Below are 23,101 nucleotides of genomic sequence, written 5' to 3' on the forward strand. Positions count from 1 at the left end.
ACCGTACACTTTTTTGGCAGTTGGACGGAGCAACTGCCATTTACTAAGCGCTTTTGAATGTAAAGAAAACCCTGAGAACACCCCATGAGATGATGAGCTAGTCCAAAAACGTTCAGTTGTGTCAGATTCCTACTACTTACTGTAAACAACATCAACATAGAAGAAAAGTAATTCATGGCTCATCTTACTCTGGAAGAAACATACTTCTTATGTGTATACGTTTATATATATTTAAAATGTTATTAGTTCCATGACAGTGGTCCTTTAAGCACACGGAAAGTAACCAATGTTATGCTACTCTATGTACAGAAGTTAGTTAAATATTTTGAAGAGAAGTTAGGAAATGTAATTTTAGTTACGTTACCTGTGCAAGTTTTCATTTCCATGGGTAAGGTTTGGTGCTCTACAATCATTGTTGAATTCTGGTATGAATCCATAATCTTTGTACAAAGCCTCCGCCCCTTTTGCAATGATAGCAACTCCATTTTGAACTCTTCGATGAAGGTCATCTTTCCACCCAGCAGACAAAATGGTGAACAGTCCAATAGGTAAATGCTCCGGTATGTAATCTGTGCCACCCAAGTTGGTTCCAACCATAAACCAGATGTAACCAGGCCCGGTCAAACCAGCTTCTCGTGCTGCCTTGAAAACCCCATCTGCCTCATCCCTAGAGCAGTACAGAAGACGTACTTGTACAGTGATCTCTCTTAACTGCCTCTTGAGTTTGGCACCAGTGGGGTCATCAGTCAGATTGAGAGTCAGGACACCTCGGTTTTCCCAGCCAATAAAACTACTATCAGTCAACAGCTCAATGTAATCCACAAAGTCTTCATACCCTGGAAATAAAGTGGTTATAACTGCAAATGCGGTCCAGTCATATTCCTCTAACACCTCAAAGATGACTTGAAGTTGCTGTTCCGTGGAGGCTCCAAGCTGTAGGAAGGTGGATCCTTTTTCCTGCAGCGAAATAATACAAATATTGTCATTGTCAGTACAACAAGCATAATGTCAACGTAGATTCATGGAAAACAATTATGAAGCATTTAATGGGAATCTTTCATGAAACATGACACAAAATAAGGGGGTAAGATGAGAAAGAGAAAGAGAAGTAGAAATAAAGAAAATTAATTTGATTGGAATTGTACTGAAATAAAAAAAAAAAAAACTTCAAATGCATATGAAATAACTAAATGGAGTAAAATAAGAAAGTAATGGAATAAATACTAAACTAAAAACTATACTTGTTAATAACAATGATCACTTTATTCTGCTATTGCCTCTGCATTATATCATGTCATGAAACAGTTATGATGTACTTGTGTAACACTACTCTTCAGCATCACAGACAAGTAAAAGACTCAATTAATTATTCAATTATTTTGGTGAAAAATTGAAAACCAAAAATAGCAAGTATTAGCTGCACGGCCAAATTGCGCAAATAATATGTAACATTTACTATCCATTACCAATCCAATTTCTGGATCAGCCACATCCTCCCCAGCACTTATTTTTTTCTGGGGTCCCGGGAAGGGGGGTGATCGGGATGTGTGGCAGAAGAGTTACGGAGGACCTGTACTTCCTCACGCTAAAGCAAGGAAGTGACCCAGCATAAGTGGCAGGGGCTAGACCAATGCCAGCTTGCACACCTGCATAATTCTGTTATTAAGCGGTGCTGTGTGGTGTGTAACACACAGGAAGCACACATTGTACAATTTTGAGCATTATCATGCACATAATTTATTCCTACCTAGCTGTACTTACTTACAACTATGATAGTCTCCAAAAATTCTATCTGGATTAAGAAGAATGAAGGTGTGTGAATGTGAGAAACAGGTCTCGTTTGCACAACCCTGGGCTGAACCTTTATTCTCCCACACAACCACTGTAAAATGCTAAAAGGATTTCAATAGATCTCTGAGTTTATTTTCTGGTTTCAAAGTTTTACTACATGAATGTGGAAAGCAAAAGAAACTAGTGAAGGGTCCAAACAAGTTATTTCTTGAATGTCTCAAATGAACTGCTTTCTTTTTTTTATATATATAATCAATGTTTTGTTTTTAGTTTTGTTTTCTTTCATTTTATGTCCAGAAATAAAAGCATGAATACTATGTTTTCCGCTGACTTATCAAAATAATGGTCAGTTGTGTAATGATGCTAAAAACATTGGTTTCAATATAAAAAAAACAACCCATCTCCCCTCCACCCTATCCCCCTTCTGCCCCCCCCCCCCCCATCCCTCCCCATTTGATTTCTCTTCGTATTTGCGTCAAACTTTGTAGCTACTTGTTCCAGCATATATCACTTACATTTGGCCAAGCGTGCCGCTAAGTTGCTCATATGTGGTGAATAGTTCGACGGTTCCATAAAGCTTTTTAGATCATCCTGGGACATTACATGTTAAACATAAGGCTTCCTGTAAGGCTTGGTGGTGTATTCTCCACAGTCAGCATGCAACGCATGAGCTGACGTGGAGGAGGTACACACACTAGCACAAGGAAACAGGCTATCCCTAGTATAGTGGAAGGGAGGACTGACTCCAATAGGAGATTGTGGCGCACAGAGCCAGTGCAGATCCGACAGCCACAAACAATACTTTCGCTATAACGTCTCAGCGCAAAGTAGCGCTGAGCGCATAAACCAGAACTGAGGAGATCAGGACAGGTAGACAGAATGAACGCTTGCTTAACTAGCCACTACTTAGTGACAGCAAGCGTCCACAATAAAACAGACTGGAATGAGGCAGCCAATGCGTTGCGGCGATGGCGTGCCTCACAAAGACAGGACAGGATAGTCAGGAAATAGCAGGATCAAGATAGATGAACGTAACACAGATAAATATACAATAAGTATGATTTCCTAGCGTATTACAATTACAGCTATCAATGAAACTATTTGTAACGTCTGACTAACATATGTATATATCGGCAATGAACCGATATATGACATAAGCAGGAACACTGACTTAGGACTGGAACGATACAGGGAACAGGACTCAGAAGGATTCGCTATCTCTTCGCAGAGATGAACGCAATCCACAAACGGTAACAGTACAAGTAGAACAGAGGCGCCAAAAGGATAAAAACAATGTTTAAAATGTTTAAAAGTAGTTGGGGAGGCAGTGGTGGATCCGCCTCCTTCAAGCAGACACAGAAAACTGTGCGATATAATCAGAATAAATGTATTAGTACACTCCAAGAATTATACAACGCGTTTCGCGGGTATGAGCCCGCTTCTTCAGGCAGTAAAAGTAGGAGTACACAGCAATCTGTCAGTAATATACCAAGGCGCCAGGTATATTACTGACAGATTGCTGTGTACTCCTACTTTTACTGCCTGAAGAAGCGGGCTCATACCCGCGAAACGCGTTGTATAATTCTTGGAGTGTACTAATCCCCAACTACTTTTAAACATTTTAAACATTGTTTTTATCCTTTTGGCGCCTCTGTTCTACTTGTACTGTACTATACATTGACCCTTGGTGGAGGGGGATACCCCTTTTTTCCTGATCTACAGAGAGCGACTTTTTAGTCCTGAGTGGGGACAGGCAAAACTCCTCACCTGCTTATACAGTGGTTGCCTGGAGGTAACCCTGGCTTGTGAGTATATATTTTTACTCTTTCTCATTATACCATTTGTCTAAACATACTACACCATATCGGGCTCTCGGTTCTCCCTCTTTTTGTACACAAACGGTAACAGGACAGGATTCAGAAAGATTCGTTATCTCTTCGCAGAGATGAACGCAATCCACAAACGGTAACAGGACAGGATTCAGAAGGATTCGTTATCTCCTCGCAGAGATGAACGCAATCCACAAACAGGACCAGGAACAGGATAACTAGCTCAGCACGGGTGATCACGATACGCGCAACCACCAAAACGTGCTGGAACTGACTAACTGAACACAGGATATAAACAGTTCGTGTACGTATATATCAGCGTCACTGATGTATCAACGTAACATGAATACAAGGAAAATAATAAACGTGCTGGTATGCATATATATGGGCAATGAACCAATATATGATGCAAAACCAGCAAAGTATCTTTAGAACAAGAAACACGGGCTGGGGCTGAAGCAACAGCAAGACAGGCTTAAACTGAAGCTATGAAAACCCGAGGAGTCCTGCAGGAAGCAGATCTTTATACTGAGGTCATCCAATGGGAGCAGACATGCAGATTCCCACACAGGTGAATGATATTAAGTCACAAGCTGACAGCAGGGAAAGGCAGACAAAGCTATGCAGCTTGCATGGAAAGAGATCAGAACTGCTTGAGCTGCAGCACTACTATTTCCAGAAATACCTGCTGCAGCAGCGATCATGACACTTCCATTTCCAGAATAGCTTTTAGGTTTGTTTTTCTATGTTTTGTGTTGCATCCAATCTGTCAAGATGCAAAACACAGGGAAGTTCATCCTTTACATCCTGTAAAGTAGGTAAAGTTGGGTATATCCAGCAATTATATATGGCCTTCTTGGCTGCTGCCAAAATTAGATGGCCCATTGCTGATCATTTATTCTTGGTAGCTCCCGCAGAAGCTCCCACTGCAGATTTAGACAGTTAGTGGAACAAATATATAACTAGCACCTTTGAAATGTATTTTTTGCACAAGAGACTACTATCAAAAAATATTTTTGTAAAATGTACAGTCAAGTCTCTGTTGGGTACAACCACTGTTTATCTATTCAAATATAAGCCAGATTTTTGTTCCAAAATGGTATTGAAAAATAAATTCTCAGCTTATATTTGGGTCACACAAAAATGACCGTTTCCATCTGCTTTCTCTCAAATGTATTCAGTCAATGTTTACCCATTGTAAAATTTTACCTCACCCTGATTTACATTCTTAAAGTAAACCCGAGATGATTAAATCGAAATATTTGATACTTACCCGGGGCTTCCTCTAGCCCTATAAACACATGAGAGTCCCAAACCGTCCTACCGCGGTCTGCTATTGAGCCGCAATCACTCCCAGCAATTGCTTCAGTCAAGTCAGTCTGTGTATTCTGCGCACGTGCGGGAGGTCCGTGTATGTGCACAAGAACCAGACTGGAACTGACTGAACAATTACTGGCTGATTACCACTGAACGGCAGACCGTGGGAGGATGGCTAGGGACTTACACGTGTTTATGGGGTTGGAGGAAGCCCCGGGTAATTATTTAACCTTTAGATTCAATCATCTCTGGTACACTTTTAAACGGACCAGAACTCAGAACTTCCTCTCTGCTCTAAATGATAAGCAATAGCATAATAACCTTTACAGAAAAAAAACATATATTTGTTGCAGCCCACAGAACTCCTGCAATAAATCTGCACTGTGTCTACTTCCTGCTTTTAATGGAAGCAGACATAGGGTTAACATCCTATCTTTACAAATAACCTGAGGCTACCAAGGCTTGACGAGTTTCCTGTGCTGACACAGCTGAGAGATCAAATTACAAGTGATTACTTGCAGGTGAGGGGGAATTAGACAGGCTCTTTAATCTAAAACACAACAGGGTGGATAAATCTGTTTCCTTGTGTCCTTTGCATGAGTTTAGGTCCTCTTGAAATTTATCAAAGATGCCGGCGTCTTTACTGCCACCTAGGCAAATCACATTGAAATGATTGTTTTTCTCTCTGTCTATGGTGCAAGGCCATCACGTGATCTCCAAGAGTGCTCTAGGGCAGAAGGCCATGTGACATTATAGCCTTAGCTAAATATCACTGGGAGGGCAGAGTTAAACACCAATATACAGCAATATAGATATAAGAAGATTTTCCTGTACTGAAAACAGGATAAGTAACGTAAAAAATTAGTATCTTGATTTTTTTTTATGTTTGCTATGGGTTTCCTTTAACATAGATTATTATTATTATTTATTGTATTTATAAAGCGCCAACATATTACGCAGCGCATAGATGTTTATAATTGGATGTACAGTAGTTTGGTATTTCTCTACATAGTGTAGTAATATAGAAATGCATTTACCTCTTAGTTCTATGTATGAAATCTGTTTTACAAAAGGTGGGGCTGTATGAATTAGGTTTCTAAAATTCCATAAAATTCCAAACGTAACCCTCTGCACTCTTGAGATGTGTGGGAGGAGGATTCCCCCCCCCAAAAAAAAAATTATATATATATTATATATATATATATCAATCAAGAGTGCAGAGGGTTACGTTTGGAATTTTAGAAACCTAATATATATATATATATATGTATATACTGTATATATATATATATATATATATATATATACACACACATATATATATGTATATATATATATATATATATATATATATATATATATATATATATATATATATATCATTTGTAATAATCGATCTTACCGTGAGCGTGAAATAAAAAATACAAATTTATTGAACACAATGCATTTCGCGAGTCTTATCCGCTTCTTCATTCTGGTCATAATCACAGTGTCTTTGCGCAGAGCACCGTGGACTTGGCATGCTTATTAGAGGCACATTTTCAACATGTGTTCACCTTAGTGTTTGCCAAATTGCCACTAAACTACTGGGATTATCTTTTGCAAAGCTAGATCAACAACACGATATATCAGCTACTAGCAGATTGTATCTGTAAACATGTATTATTATTTTAAATGTCTAAATCTTGCAGCAGATAACACATTGGTATTCAGCATTTGTTCTCAGCTTCACAGTTACACATACCATTTAATTTTGTTTGAAATTGCTCCTTTGTGTTACAGCTATTGTAGTAATAACGAGCAAGGAAATGACTAAAGTGCTGTTAGGGAGAACCAAGTTATGTATTTATCTTTCATTATGAATGCTGGAAAGAATTTGGGAAGTGCACATTATTGTTGTGCTTTCTAGGATAGAAACTTTTCCTATACGGCAATATGTAAAAAAATGAATTAGAGCTGCGCAACCTTCTAAATATAGGGAGTTTTAGCAGATAAAAATATTTGAAGATGTCCAGCTTATCCTATATAATAATTAGCCTGTGTCGCTGCATCCAGCAGTTTGCAGCGTCCCTGTGTCCCTGTTATTTTGTTACTGCGCATGTGTGCAGTAACGAACAGCTGGAGGGACCAGAGAGCAAGGTGGGCAGGTAGTTGCGTGCACGCGCATGCGCAGTGACTGGCGTGGCGGCGGCAAAAAAAAGGAAAAAGACCTAGAGCGTTTTTAAATGGCCTTGGGTCTACTAGTAGATGCATAAAGCAATACAGTGTTCATTTAAAAAAGGCAACTGGTACACCAGGTCATGCCGATAGACTATCGGTAATGTTACGGATATTCTATCCCCTTTCCTAACCTACATGCCATACTAACCCTCTCCAATTTACATCTAACACTAACTCCCTACTTATGTCTAATACTGACCTGCCCTACCTACACCAAACACTAACCCCCCTTCCATATCTACACACCTAACACCGATAGCGATCGCCATTCTGCAGTCAATGTGGGGTTCAGCTAGATATTAGCCGAACCCCGGGCACCTGATTACCCACAGCTGCCATTGATATCCAGAGTTTGACTGCAATATAGTCAAACTTAGTGCGCTGCTTACTCTCCCTGCCGCCAATATCAAGCCAAACCCCAGGAGCCACTTATAGACCACCGCCGCTATTTAAAATTCGACTACATGACAGCCAAACTCCATGTGCTGCCGCTAGTGATGATCATAATCTGCTAATTCCAATTATGCAAAATTTTGCATACATTTTAGCAATGACAGCCATACATAATTACAGTTTGCAAATTCAATTGATTTTGTCAATTCGTAATTAACGCATAATTTTGTGCTGATTTTAGAATTTGATAACAAAACCCCCATACAGACTATCATCATAATGTACGTTTATTAAAGGGAATAGTGGGAACAAGAAAAAAATAATTCCTAAATACCATGTAGTTTTTGAGAAAATCGATTTTAACCTTTTCACCTTGAAGGGTTTTTCCTCTCAAAAAACCAGAGCAATTTTAACCCATCAGCGCTCCTTCAATTCATTCACCTATAACTTTATTACTACTTATCACAACAAAACAATCTATATCTTGTTTTTTTCGCCACTGATTAGGCTTTCTTTGGGGGTACTTTTTGCTAAAAATTATTTTATTCTAACTCAGTTTTAATGGGAATAATAAGAAAAAAATCATTATTTCTCAGTTTTCGCCCATTATAGTTTCAAAATAAAACATGCTACTGTAATTAAAACCCACACATTTTATTTGCCCATTTGTATCGGTTATTGCAACGTTGAAAATGTTTCCCTAGTACAATGTATGGCGTCAATATTTTATTTGGAAATAGAGGTGCATTTTTTAAGTTTTGTGTCTATCCCTAATTACAAGCCCATAATGTATAAAGTACTTGAAGTATACAGTTTTTGTATACATATTAAAAAACCTCAGTCCCTAAGGTAGCTATTTATGTATTTTTTTTATTTGTAATTTTTTTTAGTTAAAAGAAATAAAAAAATAAAAAAAAAATGTAACTTTAGGGGAGTGTGGGAGGTCTGGGGTTAATAAATAAAAAAAAAGTAACTAGGGATGATAAACTAAAAAATAAAAAAGGGGATGTAATATTACAATTTGGCCACAAGATGTCCTCAGTGGTGACTTCAGCTCCGTATTGTTAGTACGGTAACGGAAGCACTACGCACACGGGATTCATGAATGGCTGAGCCGTCTGTATAGATGGCTGCAGCCATTCACACGGGGAATTAGATGAATGAATGGGATTTGTTTTCCCATTCATTGATCTGGCAGCGGGCAATCGGCGGTAATGAGCGGCGGTACAGAGGGACGAGTGGCGGGGACACGGCGGGAGGGACGTAGTAGCTACGCCCCTGCACAGAGTTATGGCATTCTGCAGGGACGTAGTTACTCGTCCCGGGGGAGGTGAAATGGTTAAAAATGCAAAGGAAAGGAAAAAAATGCAAAGGAACCTCAGAAAAATGTCAGTTTAATTTTTTTTTTCCGTTGTATTTTTAAAATTGATTTTTCTTAAAAACTAGATATTTCTGAAAAAAAAATGTTGAAAATTAATTACAATTCTTCCCCAAAATTTTCATTATGATTTTAGCATCTCAATTTTGAATTGCGATGCAAAATTAAAATTTTACTAAATCTGTGCTCATCACTAGCTGCGGCTCTCTCCACCGCTATGAGGAGTTCAGCTACATGATAGCTGAACTACATGTGCCGCATTTCACACAGCTGGGAGATCAATTTACACTTGTGATTAGTCACAGTCCTTCTGTCCTTTGCAATAGTTCAGGTCCACTTAAAGGATACCCGAACTGAAATGTGACATAATGAGATAGACATGTGTATGTACAGTGCCTAACACACAAATAACTATGCTGTGTTCCTTTTTTTCTTTCTCTGCCTGAAAGAGTTAAATATCAGGTATGTAAGAGGCTGACTCAGTCCTGACTCAGACAGGAAGTGACTACAGTGTGACCCTCACTGATAAGAAATTCCCCTTTTTTTTACCTCTTTCTTGCTCTCAGAAGCCATTTTCTGCTAGGAAAGTGTTTTATAGTTGGAATTTCTTATCAGTGAGGGTCACACTGTAGTCACTTCCTGTCTGAGTCAGGACTGAGTCAGCCACTTGCATACCTTATATGTAACTCTTTCAGCCAGAGAAAGAAAAAAAGGAACACAGCATAGTTATTTGTGTGCTAGGCACTACACATACACATGTCTATCTCATTATGTCACATTTCAGTTCGGGTATCCTTTAAAAAAAAAAAAAAAAAAACAGGTAAAGGGTGGAGAAGTTAGTGTTTATCTTGTTACATAATGCATGTCTACACTCTAACCTAGCAACTCCAAGCCACAGGACTTCTACAATCTGCAATCACTCTGCATGACATAATATAAACAGACACCACACAATACAGCCTGATCAATGACAGATAATTGGGAGTATACTCCTGACCTATCAATAGTAATGCTGCTGTTGTAAGGGCACAGATCACACCACAGGGAATCATAAAAATACAATCATAGATAACTTGCAAATGAAGTAAGTCTTCTGTTTTGAAGTGGTGAGTTGGAGAAATATAAATGCAGGGGACATATATTCACTTGTTATAAATGTGTATGAGTGCTTCCAATGTTTCTGGCTGCTCTACAGGGAAAGCATATTGTTCTACTTCATTTTGCTTTGTTGTCAAGGTTTTTCAACATCTATTTGTACTACAGCATTATGAAGTGTAAAACAACTTTCATGACTATCTGGTTCGGCTCATGTTCTGTAGATAAAAAAAGTTGAGACTGCAGCGCTTCATTTGATCAGCAGGTGCAGAAAGAGATCGACCAAGATTGCCTATGACCCCTCTCACCCTGCTCACTCCATCTCTCAGCTTCTACCTTCAGGAGTGAGCAGGGTGAGTGTTGCAACTAAAACTTCCAGAATCAAACCAGGGCCTGCTCTAGACATTTTGCCGCCTGAGGCAAACTTGTGAGACTACCCCCCCCCTCCACAGGTAATAACATTTTCCCCAGTATAGGTAGCCTGGAGGGGGTAGCAGCCAGGAAGGGGGAGCAGTGGGCGCAATGGTGGGGAGGGGGGTCAGACCCCCCCCCCCTCCCTCACCTGGGGCTCCCCCAACCACGCTCCCCCTCCAGTTATTTTACCAGCAATAAATGTAATCAGCGAGCGGGTTGGGCAGCAATGACTCACCTTCCTTCTTCCATTTCAGCATTGCGTTCCACCTCTAAAATAGCTGGAGGGTCTGCCCCCCTCCCCACTGCTGTGCCCACTGCTCTCCCCTCCAGCTTGGTGGCCCCCTTCCAGCCACAGCCAGGCGGGTGCCGCCCCCTCCCCCACTTATGCCGCCTGAGGAACCTGTCTCACACCGCCTCACGGGTGGCCCGAGACTGAGGAACATCTTTCTTCCCACACATGGTAGCTCTGCTTAATGTAGAACTACCCTTGAATTTGATAGCATTAAAGCTCTCTCAAGGTGGCCACTAATGGTACAGTCTGCCAAACAATCGGTTATGAACGATTCTTCATATGAACGATCGGAAATGATCATTTGGGACCTCTAACAGACAAAAATCTCCTAACCAATTTGATCAGATTAACGGGCTTGATCCGAAATTTGCATCAATTTCATTAATCTGATCAGATTGGTTAGGAGATTTTTCCACTAGTGGTCCCAAACAATCATTTCCAATCGTTCATATGAAGAATCATTATATCATTAGTGGCCACATTCACCCTGCTTGCTACTATTTAACTCATATACTGTCCTTGACCTATAATAACTATACTCTGTCCATGTCTCGTATTTTCTGTGTCTGAGATGAAAAAAAAACTGGAATAAAGAAAAAAAATTATTTATACAGTACGTACCTGGGGCTTCTTCCAGCCCCCTTCAGGCCGTTGGCTCCCTTGCTGTCCTACTGAGTTGTTCCGACCCCCCGGTGGACTGCCTGGGTCAACTGGGAAGCTGCGCTTTGTTGCGGACTTGCAGCCACGCAGACTGCCCCGTGGCACTCTGGCTGCTGGGCAGTACTACCGTGCAAATGCAGAAGGCTCCCTATGACTGGAGCGCAATAAAGGCATACTCGGGAATGGACTATGTAAGTGCCAACTTAAGCCGACTTGCGGATTTACCGGGCTGGAGGAGAGAGGGAGCAAATGCCCTGTAAGGGGCTGGAAAAAGCCCCAAGTATTTTTTTTTTACTCATCTCAGGTACACTTTAAGCAACTGCCTAGTCAAATTCCTTGTGCAAACTTATGTGGCCAAATAAAAAGGATTCTGATCATCTTTTTTTTAATTATTAATAAGCAGTAACCTAGTGCAGAGCATAGTGGCTGCTTTGACAGATCAAAAAGGACCTAAAGAATAAACAACTCGCAAATTAGGTTTGCTGATCTTTACTTGCATTTCACATTGCCTGGCTTTTAAAAATTCATGTTCTAGTATATCACTTCCAAAATCTAATCCCTGCCAATAGGGTTGAGTGCTTAGTCATGGCATCTTTTTTTACTACCCTATTCCAGAGTAAGAACTGTCTCCTATGCTTCTCTTAGCAGTAAGTATAGAAGATCCCGACTGGCTACCCTTGACACCGTTATTCATGAGGGCCTTCCCTGGTGGTTTGATTGAATGTTAATAACTGTATTAGCCTTGCAGATCACTCAGGCTGGCAGCAGGATGTATGAGGCAGCGAGAGCACAAAGGGTGTGTACATAAACTGTCAGAAGAGAAGCGCTTGCCCCAAGACCATTTGTGAAATATTAATGGCGCAAAATCGTCTTCCAGTCTGCAAAAGGAGAGGAAGACAGTGGAGGGAGGGCATTGCGGGAGTTACGAGCGTGGCGTGGAGGGTGGGAGAGCAGACAGGCAGCGGATTGAAATAGCTGATATGTAAATGTAATAGAAAGACTGATTGAAGTTCTGAAATGGAGAAGTAATTTCACAGACAGAGAAAAAATGTTTGCGAAATAATGAAGACATCAGAGGGAAGCCAAATTGCGTTAAAGAAAGGATACTGTACTGAAAATGAAGTAGAAAAAAAAAGAGAATGGAAAAATAACGGCTTGTGGGCACAAAATATATTTATGACTTTTTCATGTGCCTGTTGACATATGGAGGAAAGGCAGACTCTTCCCTCTTATGGAATGTATGAAAAATCTGCTTCAGTCTTCTATATCAGTGGCTAAAAAAGTCATTGGATAAATGCAGCTACATCTAAAGAAATGGGATCAGATAAAAATGGCGCAGGACAAGCGCCTATAAAAAGTGCGCCACCATAGGCGGCAATAGTACAAGCCGTGATTAGCAGCAAGAAGGTTAAATTATGGCGCCTGATAAATTGCGGGCTATCAGAGACCATAATTATATCTCCGTGGGTTCTTTATAAATCCCCCTTACAAGGCGGTATTGGATTACCAAGCCTATGGCACTACTATCTGGCCGCTAAACTTAGCCAAATATTAGATTGGAACATAAATTCTAACCCCCCTGCTTGGTTTCAGTTTGAATCTACCTCAATTTTCCCCTTCCACTTATCCTCTTTGGCAACAATAGTTTCAAAGAAAGATTTGAAATCCCTTTCTGGCAGGAACAGGATTGTATCGGCACTATCTAAGCTATGGATCTCAATAGCCTCCCCATACAAGCTTATGACCTTTCCCTCCACCAGGACTCCTATCTTCGGCAACCCCCATTTTGTTCCGGCTTTTAAAAGTCTGCAGTTGTTTTCCTGGTGGAGGGACAAAGGCCTCACCACGGCCAACAAATTCTGGATCAGAGATGTCCCAATCACATTTAATATGCTTCGCTTTGGACATGACGCCCCCCTGGGTGAGGCGTTCAGGTTTTGTCAAATCAAACATTTTTTCTCGTCCATCTTCCCTACACTCCCACTAAATGACCCCACAATGTTTGAATCCTTGTATTTCGATTTCTCCCGACGTAAAGGCCTTATTTCTACATTATATGCCATGCTGCTTAGACAAGATGATGAGAGTAAACTACCGTACATGAGAGCCTGGGAGCAGGACTTGGGGACCCAGTTTGATCACACTGAATGGTCTCTTATTTGGACAGCTGTTTCTGGAGTGGCTAAATCAAATATGGTCAAAGATACAGCAATTAAGCTAATGTGTCGGTGGTACTACACACCAACTAAAATTCACAAAATCTATCCCTCGGCCTCCCCACTCTGTTTTCGAGGTTGTACTGAAGAAGGAACCCTTCTACATATTTTTTGGGACTGTCCTACAGCCCAACGCTTCTGGACGTCATGGAAATCTATGGTTCAAGACGTCTTCGGCTTCCCGATCTCCCTGACTGCCCCCCAGGCTCTCTTGTACGTTCCCAACGATGACGTCCCTCGAACCTTTCGATCACTCTACAAATACATGCTGTTGGCCGCACAATGGTCGATAGCCTTCAAATGGAAATCCACTGACTTAGATCTTACTCTTGTTACCCATCGTCTAGACCTAATGATGCTGATGGACAAAGTATTTTACTATAGTATAGAGAATGTGACACGGTTTAATACCATCTGGGACCCTTGGAGAACGCATAGACATCTATAGCTCTCCCTGGACGTTGACTTGTGTGTATATTACTCGATCCCCCTTTTTTTTTTTCTTTTCTATTTTTGAGTATAATGGGCTCTCGCTGTCTGATAATGGACATATCCATTGTTTTTTCTTTTTGTTTCTGTTCTTTATGGTTTTTATATGTTTTGTTTTTATAGTATAGGTTGACGGGAGCCACATGGTGTATTACTAAATACGGACAATGACTGATCCCTAGGATCTCAGTAGGAGGTACTGGATACCCCATTTCCTAGGTTGAGCGGTCCAGCTAACTGCTCTATGCTCCCTTATACAGACTTGTTTGATGTATAGTTGATGATTCTGAACCAATTTGCTGTACTTCACTGCACTGTTGATTTATTGAAATGCTTAATAAAGCTTTTAATAATAAAAAAAAATTATATCTCCGTGCTGCTAATTACGGCTTGTACTATTGCCACCTGTGGCAGAAGGGAATAGCTAGAGGCAGGGATGTTAGCGATAAGCAGCAGGGTGGCAGCAGGAGGGGGGAGTAGTCCAGGGTTAGGCAGTGGAACTGGAGCGTTAGGTTTAGTCATAGGTAGAGGGAGGGTTCAGTGTGAGAGTATGCAGGGGGTTTGTATACATTACCTGCTCCCAGGCGATCGTGTCATCTCCCCTTCCTACTTAGTTTGCAGGAGTCCAGCATCCAGCCAGTCACCATGCGGCTTCAGTCCCTGCATGGTGATTGGCTGGCTGCAGGATTTTTTCAAACTAACCAGGAAATGGAGAAGACTGGATCGACGGGACCAGATAATGTATGCCAGAAGTCGCTAATGACATCTTTTTAATAAAGTAATTTCATGTTTTAAGACATTTCTGAAATATTACATAACTTTAGTAGCAAGATGCCATTACTGGCATCACACTGCGCCATTTTTTTTTTGCGACACCTTTTCTTAATGTACCCAAAGAAACTCTTAGAGGCACTATAACAACATATAGTAGAATGCAGTAAATTATTACATTAATCATCCTGGTCTTAGCATCAGAAACACTTCCTATAGCCATATATAGAGATGGTCCTAACTGTTCGCCGGTAATCGGGAACCGGCGAACTTCCAGGGTTAGCGATCGCGGAGAACCGCGAACTTTTCCGGAAGTTCGATTCACCCCCATAGTGCATCATGAGGGTCAACTTTGACCCTCTACATCACAGTCAGCAGGCACATTGTAGCCAATCAGGCTACACTCCCTGCTGGAGCCACTCCCCCCTCCCCTTATAAAAGGCAGGCAGCATTAGGCTTTTCACTCACTCGTGTGCCTGCAGTGATTAGAGAAGGAAGAGCTGCTGCAGACTCACATAGGTAAAGCTTAGTTAGGCTCTTGTAGGTTTGCTAGCTTGCTGCTTGCTGATTCTTATTGCCAAAAAAAGCACCCCTGAACAGCTCTTTTGGGAGCTAATGTTGTTCTTGTGATCTATTTTTTATTTTTTGTGTGTGTCCCACTTGCATTATATACAGCCCTGTCAGTCAGTCTTTGGCCCCTTGATGGTATAATTACTACTGTGACAGGTGAACATTGTAATACCCATCACTGCATATACCTACCTGTTGTTCCCTTCAGTGCACCCACCTACCTATGTGAGCGCACGCAGTGTCACTGTGCCTGTCCGTTACCTGTCTGTGTGTAAATATACCACTCCGAGCATACCTGTTAACTGCACCTGTGTGACAGCTGCACATTGTATTGTAATACTGCATACCTTTCACTGCATCTGTGACTGCACATTGTATTATACCTGGCAGTCAGTGCATACCTTTCACTTGAATGGATGGCAGACTTGCCCTCTATAACAGATTCTCGTTAAAGGATTTAAAATTGATTCGTCTCATATACAGCAGGGCCTTGAAAGTCCTCCTGTATTGTTATTTTTTGTCACTACCTCGGGACTTGCATTCCATGCCTGCTGCCTTCCTTGGATGTGTGGTGGTAGCCATTTCTCAGGCTCTGATTACAGACCGGAATCGAACCCTGACTCCCCAGCCGTACGCTTCCTTTAACAATGGTAGAGAAAGAACCATCAACAGTATGAGCAGTGATGGACTACTGGGTGCGCAGACTTGACCTGTGGCCAGAGCTGTCCCAATTTGCCATCCAACTTCTGTCTTGCCCTGCCTCAAGCGTCAGACAGGACCTTCAGTGCAGCTGGAGGCATTGTCACTGAGAAGAGAAGTCGCCTAAGTCACAAAAGTGTTCAGTACCTCACCTTTATCAAAATGAATGAGGCATGGATCCCGGAGGGCTACTGCCCACCCGAAGACTAAGTCAGTCCCCACACAGCATCTCTGCCTACAGGCCGCTTGACTGCCTTCTCCGCTAACACCAACAGGGTCCAGGACTCCAGGCGGATTCCTGAATTTTTAAGGCCACTGCTAGCAGCGGCCGCTATAATAATTTTTCTGGTGCGTTTACATGCCTGCCTAATTTTTCTAGCTGCAACAACAAAACAAAAAGCATGTACATGTGTCAATTTTCCTTCATGATCATTACCTTGCCGCGGTGAAGAGGCTTGCGTATCACAATGAAGCAATGACCGCCTGCTATATGAGTGTCTTGGGGGGTGGCACACCAAAGGTAATAAGGTCGCTGCTTCATTGTGGACAGACCAAATTCAATCAGCTGGACAATCACTGTTGTTCTGTCATTGAGCTACCTCATCCTGGCGACCATATGGGCTTGAAAACCGCTATCACCTGCACTCTCGCCATGGTGCGCACCAATCCAGCACGGCCGTCACAACACACACAGCTGTTTGTGGTGCGTTACATAGTGAGATTGGTGTGTCAGTGTGAAGCAGTACTCTAATTACACTCCCTGATTGATGTATACACATGCAAGATGTTTTGAAGCACTTTAGGCCTCCAATTTAGCATTCAATGTGATTTCTGCGCTTAAAACGCTGCTTTGCGTTAAATCCAGATTTTTCTTCGGGACTTTTAATCCATGCAAAAACTCAGATGTTAGACCCCTTGAAACATCTTTTCCATCACTTTTGTTGCCAGCATAAATGTTTCTAGTTTTCAAAGTTCGCCTCCCCATTGAAGTCTACTGCGGTTCGCAGAAGTTTGCGCGAATCGAACTTTTGCGGAAGTTCATGGTTCGTGAATCAAAAATCGGAGGTTCGGGCCATCTCTACCCATATATAGATGTATAGTGAACATAGCCCCAGGGCCATTTCTAGGGCAGTGCAGGCAAGGCGAATGCCCTGGGTGCAGTCCAGCAAATGTAGAAGAAGGGGGCGCAGGCAGAAGAACATAACCGGTAGGGAGCTGGTGACGCGCAGTGCAGCCAAATGGAAGAGGAATGAGCGCGATCACCTTCCTTGACTCCTCCTGGGCTGCCTGGGTCTGAAATCAAGTCACCACTGCGTGATGGTGACACCTGATGTCCTGTAGTGGTACTGTGGAGGAGTCGGCTTTGCAAGCTTTCTTCGCCTGTGTGTTTTCCTGGTCCTTGCTTCCTCCAGGATGAGTGGCTGGTCACTAATAAGTAGGCAGATCTACTTGTGACCTGTGGCTGTGTGACTGTCCCTAAAGAGTAAGGGTTCACGAGTCCATGGGGTGGGGGGAAAGGGGGCGCAATTTTTACACCCTCGCCCTGGGTGCAATTTAGCCTAGAAACTGCCCTGCGTAGACCCTCCCTACCAGTGGTTCTATGCAAAATCCCCCCACCCCAGCTTTCTAGGACCCCAGGTATGTTTTTTGTAGCTTTAGAACTTTTAGTAACCAAACATTCTTCATAGATCACCTGCAGAATAAGATGTTTTGTTGCGCAGAATGCTCCCGGCAACTGGGGCGCGTGCAGTGCTCCCCTACTAGAGGAATTACAGAGCAGCTCTATAGTATGTATAAATGTTGGGCAAATAGAGGTACCCTGATTTCTTATGCCAGTGCATATATTTTTTATAAATGCTTATTTTTTTATTTGACCATATGAATTGGCTTTTGATTTGTGTTCTGACAATAAACCTTGTGAGTCTTCTTTCCTTTAGCTTGGAGTATGCAACCTTTATGATTTCTTAAAGAGAGCCTGAACTGAAAATAAAAAGTCAAAATAACCATACACTGGTCATACCTACCTCCTGTGTAGTCTACTCCTCAATCTCTTTCTCCTCTCCTGCGTCCTGTTTGCCCACTGTGATCAATGGAATTCTCTGTCCTCCATTTTAAAAATGGCCATTACCCCATAACAACTTCCTTGTCAGCACACTGTTAAACTGTTATATCACCCACTTGAGCCATAGGGAAACATGGACATTACCTATCTCATTCAGCTGCTGATATATAACTGACAGCAACTGGTATATTTCAGTTCTGACAAAATATTGTCAGAACTGGCAGGGGATCACTGCAAGAAGAAAATGGTGAGCTTCTGAGAGGAACGGACAATGAGGTTAGTATGTAATAATTATTTGCAGCTACGTCATGTGTTTATTTTAAATAGTTTTACTCGCTTCAGGTTCCCTTTAAAGGAATCTCAAGCTTTGACCACAAGACTTCATCTCATTCTTAAAGAGACACTGGGCCTGATGCTATTCCAGGTGATAAGTAGCTTGCAGATGCGAGCTACTTATCACCTTGCCATCGCACGAGGATTACCGGCAAATCCTATTGCCAGTTTCACTCGTGCGATGGCCGATCGTTAGGGAGCATTACTCAGGCGAAAGCCTGAGCGATGCTCCCTATTACCGGGCGATGGGGAGCGAGGTTTACCCTGTGGTGCTGTCCATCAGCACCACGGCCTCGCTCCCCACACATGCGCACAACCCGCCGAACATCCGTCGCCATCTTCCGCCGCTGCATCTGGGGGTCTCCTTTAATAAGGAGACCCCCAGAGCTCCCCGCCGGCCGCCGCTCGTCTCCGCAACCCCCCACAAACTTGCAAAGCTACAAATTGCTTAAATTCCTTACCGCCGCTTTACACCCGCTGGCCGCCGCATCTCGCCGCAAGTCCCCGCTGTGTAATTACAGTGTACGAGTTACTGTAATTACACTCACTAAGAACAGAGTCCCGGCAAAGCATCTTTGAATCAGCCGCCGGGGCTCCCCATTGGTTCACAGGCTGGACCAATGAAAATGGCTCAGCCTGTGAACCAATGGGGAGCCCCGGCGGCTGATCCAAAGATGCTTTGCCGGGACTCTGTTCTTAGTGAGTGTAATTACAGTAACTCGTACACTGTAATTACGCTTCTTGCAGGTCTAAGCTAACGCTCATGTCTGCCGGGAAGAATCACTTCCCGGAGGCATGCAAAGTGTAATAGGATAGGGTGTAAGGAACTTGCTGGCGATAATATCGCCCAAGCGAGTTCTTTTAGCACCCTGCCTAGGGCTAAATGCAATTGGATCAGGTGACTTTATGCTCGCCTGATTATCGGACTCACCAGTGTTTAACACTGGCGAGTCTGACAATTGCATCAGGCCCACTGAAGCAAAAAAAAAAAAAAATGATGATATAATCAATTGGTTGTGTAGTACAGATAATTACTGGAAGATTAGTAGCAAAGAAAATATTCTCATATTTTTATTTTCAGTTATATGGTGTTTTTTATAACATTGCATCATTCTCTAATATTTGCAGTTTACACACGACTCAGCATTCTAAATGTTTTTACAGATCAGTCTTGTGAACTATTGACCTGTCCTCTGTAGAGAAAAAGAAATTACAATAAATAATAGTTGAGATAACAAGCTTCAGAAGACAGAGCTATCTGCGACTTTGAAAGTCGTGGAGCTCAATGTATTTTTTGCATAGATAACTGGAGTTTCTTCACTCTTCCTGCACCGGAAACAATATTAGACTTATGTCTCTGCTCCAAATGTTTTATTTCTTAGCTGTACTATACATACAAATCATTATATCATAATATTGTCTATTTAAATGAACAGAATACCCAAGCAGCTCAGAGTGACCCAAAACTACTAGAAAAGTATAGTGAAGTATAATGAAAGTGAGCACAGAAATGGTGGGAGTGTTCCTGAATCATGTTTATATTATTATTATTTAGTATTTAGATAGCATATTCCGCAGCACTTTTATAGTATATTCTTGCCACTATTTCTCAGAAGGGCTCACAGCTTAATCCCTACCATAATTATATGTATGGTAACCTAGGGCTGATTTAGGGGGAAACCAATTAACTTTTCTGTATGTATTAGGGGTGTGGGAGAGAACCGGAGTGCCTGGAGGAAACCCATGCAGACATGGGGACACACATAAACTCCGTGCAGATAGTGCCCAGGCTGGGATTTGAACCATTGACCCAGTGCTGCAAGGGGACAGTACTATTCACTATGCCACAGCATGTTTTATTTGTGGTTTATACATGGCAATGTTTTACCATAAATATGTGGATGTAATAACAAACTGTTCAGAGAAAATGCCAGAAGTGATCCTGAGCCCATACAGTGGTTTCCTTTTGGATACTCTTTCTATACTTATTCATGTCACTGACCTGTTGCCAATCAATCTAAATTTTTGTGATATTTTCTGAAGTTGTTACTCAATTTCCCTTTTTATACTTTTTTTACACAAGCGCAAATGCTCAAAAAATGCAGCAAGACAATTATGCCAAATTGCGCTAGTAAAAATGTGTACCTGCAATGTATATTGCAGAGCCTGTGTCGTTGTTCTTTGTGATTTCTAAATCAGCAAATCATGCCGCAAAGCACATACAGTGGTAAACACAATTATTGCATATTCAGACAAGGTTTACGGTGCAATTGCCTTTGTGATTTCTGTTAAAGGGGTTGAAAAGCAGAGTAACATTTTTAAATCGCTGTATCACAAGAATCTGAACTCTGAGTTTATAAAAAATTGGCTCTTGAAAAAGGAAAATAGAACAGGCTGTATCTGGAAAACCAAACTGCAAAGCAAACACAACAGTAAAGAAATATCAAAGGCAGGTTAAGGCTGCTTCATAACATCTCATTCAAAATTGAAACCCTGACACATTCAAACTGTCTCAGAAACAGATCAAAGGCAAAAAAGAAATGCCCATGTACAACGCACAAGTCCTCAAACGTATTGAATTTATTCTAATCAAGGAGTTATTACATGGATAAACAAGAATAAACACAAGGAAGGTTTGGATCAGCACCCATCAACAGAGAGAAGTGTGTGCCCATGCTTATAGCATTCCACACCAGTGGAGCCGTTACTTCCGACAGTCCACTTGGAGCAGGCACCAACGATGTAAACAATCATCTCTTTATTAATCACATCAGTTTAAAAGCAGCAGTACAACAACGACAGACCGCTGTTTCGAGCCACCATGCTCTTTATCAAGTTGTCAAAACTGCAATTTTGCAGTTTCGACAACTTGATAAAGAGCATGGTGGCTCGAAACAGCGGTCTGTCGTTGTTGTTGTACTGCTGCTTTTAAACTGATGTGATTAATAAAAAGACGATTGTTTACATCGTTGGTACCTGCTCCTAGTGGACTTCCCAGCATGGAATCTCATCGGGAACAGTTCTCCAATTATAGCATCCTCAATAGCAAAAAGCATTGTGATTGGTTGAATAGTGTGGGCATAGTTTACTACAACCTATCTGTAGAGTTGGGCCGAACCTCCGATTTTAGGTTCGCGAACCTGGTTCGCGAACTTCCGCGGAAGGTTCGGTTCGCGTTAAAGTTCGCGAACCGCAATAGACTTCAATGGGGATGCGAACTTTGAAAAAAAATAATAATTATGCTGGCCACAAAAGTGATGGAAAAGATGTTTCAAGGGGTCTAACACCTGGAGGGGGGCATGGCGGAGTGGGATACATGCCAAAAGTCCCCGGGAAAAATCTGGATTTGACGCAAAGCAGCGTTTTAAGGGCAGAAATCACATTGAATGCTAAATGACAGGCCTAAAGTGCTTTCAAACATCTTGCATGTGTATACATCAATCAGGTAGTGTAATTAAGGTACTGCTTCACACTGACACACCAAACTCACCGTGTAACGCACCACAAACAGCTGTTTGTGTAGTGACGGCCGTGCTGGACTGGTGCGCACCATGGCGAGAGTGCAGGTTTTGGTGGCTTAACAGCCCATATGGTCGCCTGGCTGATGTAGCGGAATGACAGAACAGTGACTGTCCAGCTGATCAAATTTGGTCTGACCACAATGAGGCAACGACCTTATTATCGTGGGTGTGCCCCCCGAGACACTCATCTAGGCGCCGGTCATTGCTTCATTGTGATACGCAAGCCCCTTCACCACGGCAAGGTAATGATCACGAAGGGGAATGGGCGCATGTACATGCCTTTTCTTTTGTTGTTGCAGCTGCCCGCAGTGCAGCCAGAAAAATTAGGCAGTCATGTACACGCACCAGAAAAATTATTACAGCTTCCGCTGCTAGCAACGGCCTAAAAAATTCAGCAATCCGCCTGGAGTCCCGGACCCTGTTGGTGGTGGCGGAGAAGGTAGTCAAGCGGCCTGCAGGCAGACATGCTGTGTGGAGGGACTGGGAGCGACTTAGTCTTCTTGGGGCAGGCCGGGCAGCCAGTCACACGGCGTGCAGGCAGAGATGCTGTGTGTGCGGGGACTGACTTAGTCTTGGGGCGGGCAGCAGCCCTCCGGGATCCATGCCTCATTCATTTTGATAAAGGTGAGGTACTTAACACTTTTGTGACTTAGGCGACTTCTCTTCTCTGTGACAATGCCTCCAGCTGCGCTGAAGGTCCTTTCTGACAGGACGCTTGCGGCAGGACAGGAGAGAAGTTGGATGGCAAATTGGGACAGCTCTGGCCACAGGTCAAGCCTGCGCACCCAGTAGTTCAAGGGTTCCTCATCGCTGTTCACAGCAGTGTCTACATCCACACTTAAGGCCAGGTAGTCGGCTACCTGCCGTTCCAGGCGTTGGTGGAGGGTGGATCCGGAAGGGCTACGGCGAGGCGTTGGACTAAAGAACGTCCGCATGTCCGACATCACCATGAGATCGCTGGAGCGTCCTGTCTTTGACTGCGTGGACACGGGAGGAGGATTAGTGGCAGTGGTACCTTGCTGGCGTTGTGCTGTCACATCACCCTTAAAGG

General features: G+C 42.4%; 1 protein-coding gene across 4 annotated transcripts in view; it reads right to left on the bottom strand.

Annotated features, from left to right (window-relative positions):
• Positions 1-23,101, bottom strand: part of GRIN2D (glutamate ionotropic receptor NMDA type subunit 2D) — a 982,184-nt gene that overhangs the window by 551,215 nt on the left and 407,868 nt on the right. For all 4 annotated transcript variants that reach the window (XM_068241305.1, XM_068241308.1, XM_068241304.1 and 1 more), the window contains one exon: positions 365-957. In XM_068241305.1, coding sequence (XP_068097406.1) covers positions 365-957 — 593 coding nt within the window. The remainder of the gene's footprint in view (positions 1-364; positions 958-23,101) is intronic.

This window comes from Hyperolius riggenbachi, chromosome 6, assembly GCF_040937935.1.
Source record: "Hyperolius riggenbachi isolate aHypRig1 chromosome 6, aHypRig1.pri, whole genome shotgun sequence".
Lineage (NCBI taxonomy): Eukaryota > Metazoa > Chordata > Amphibia > Anura > Hyperoliidae > Hyperolius > Hyperolius riggenbachi.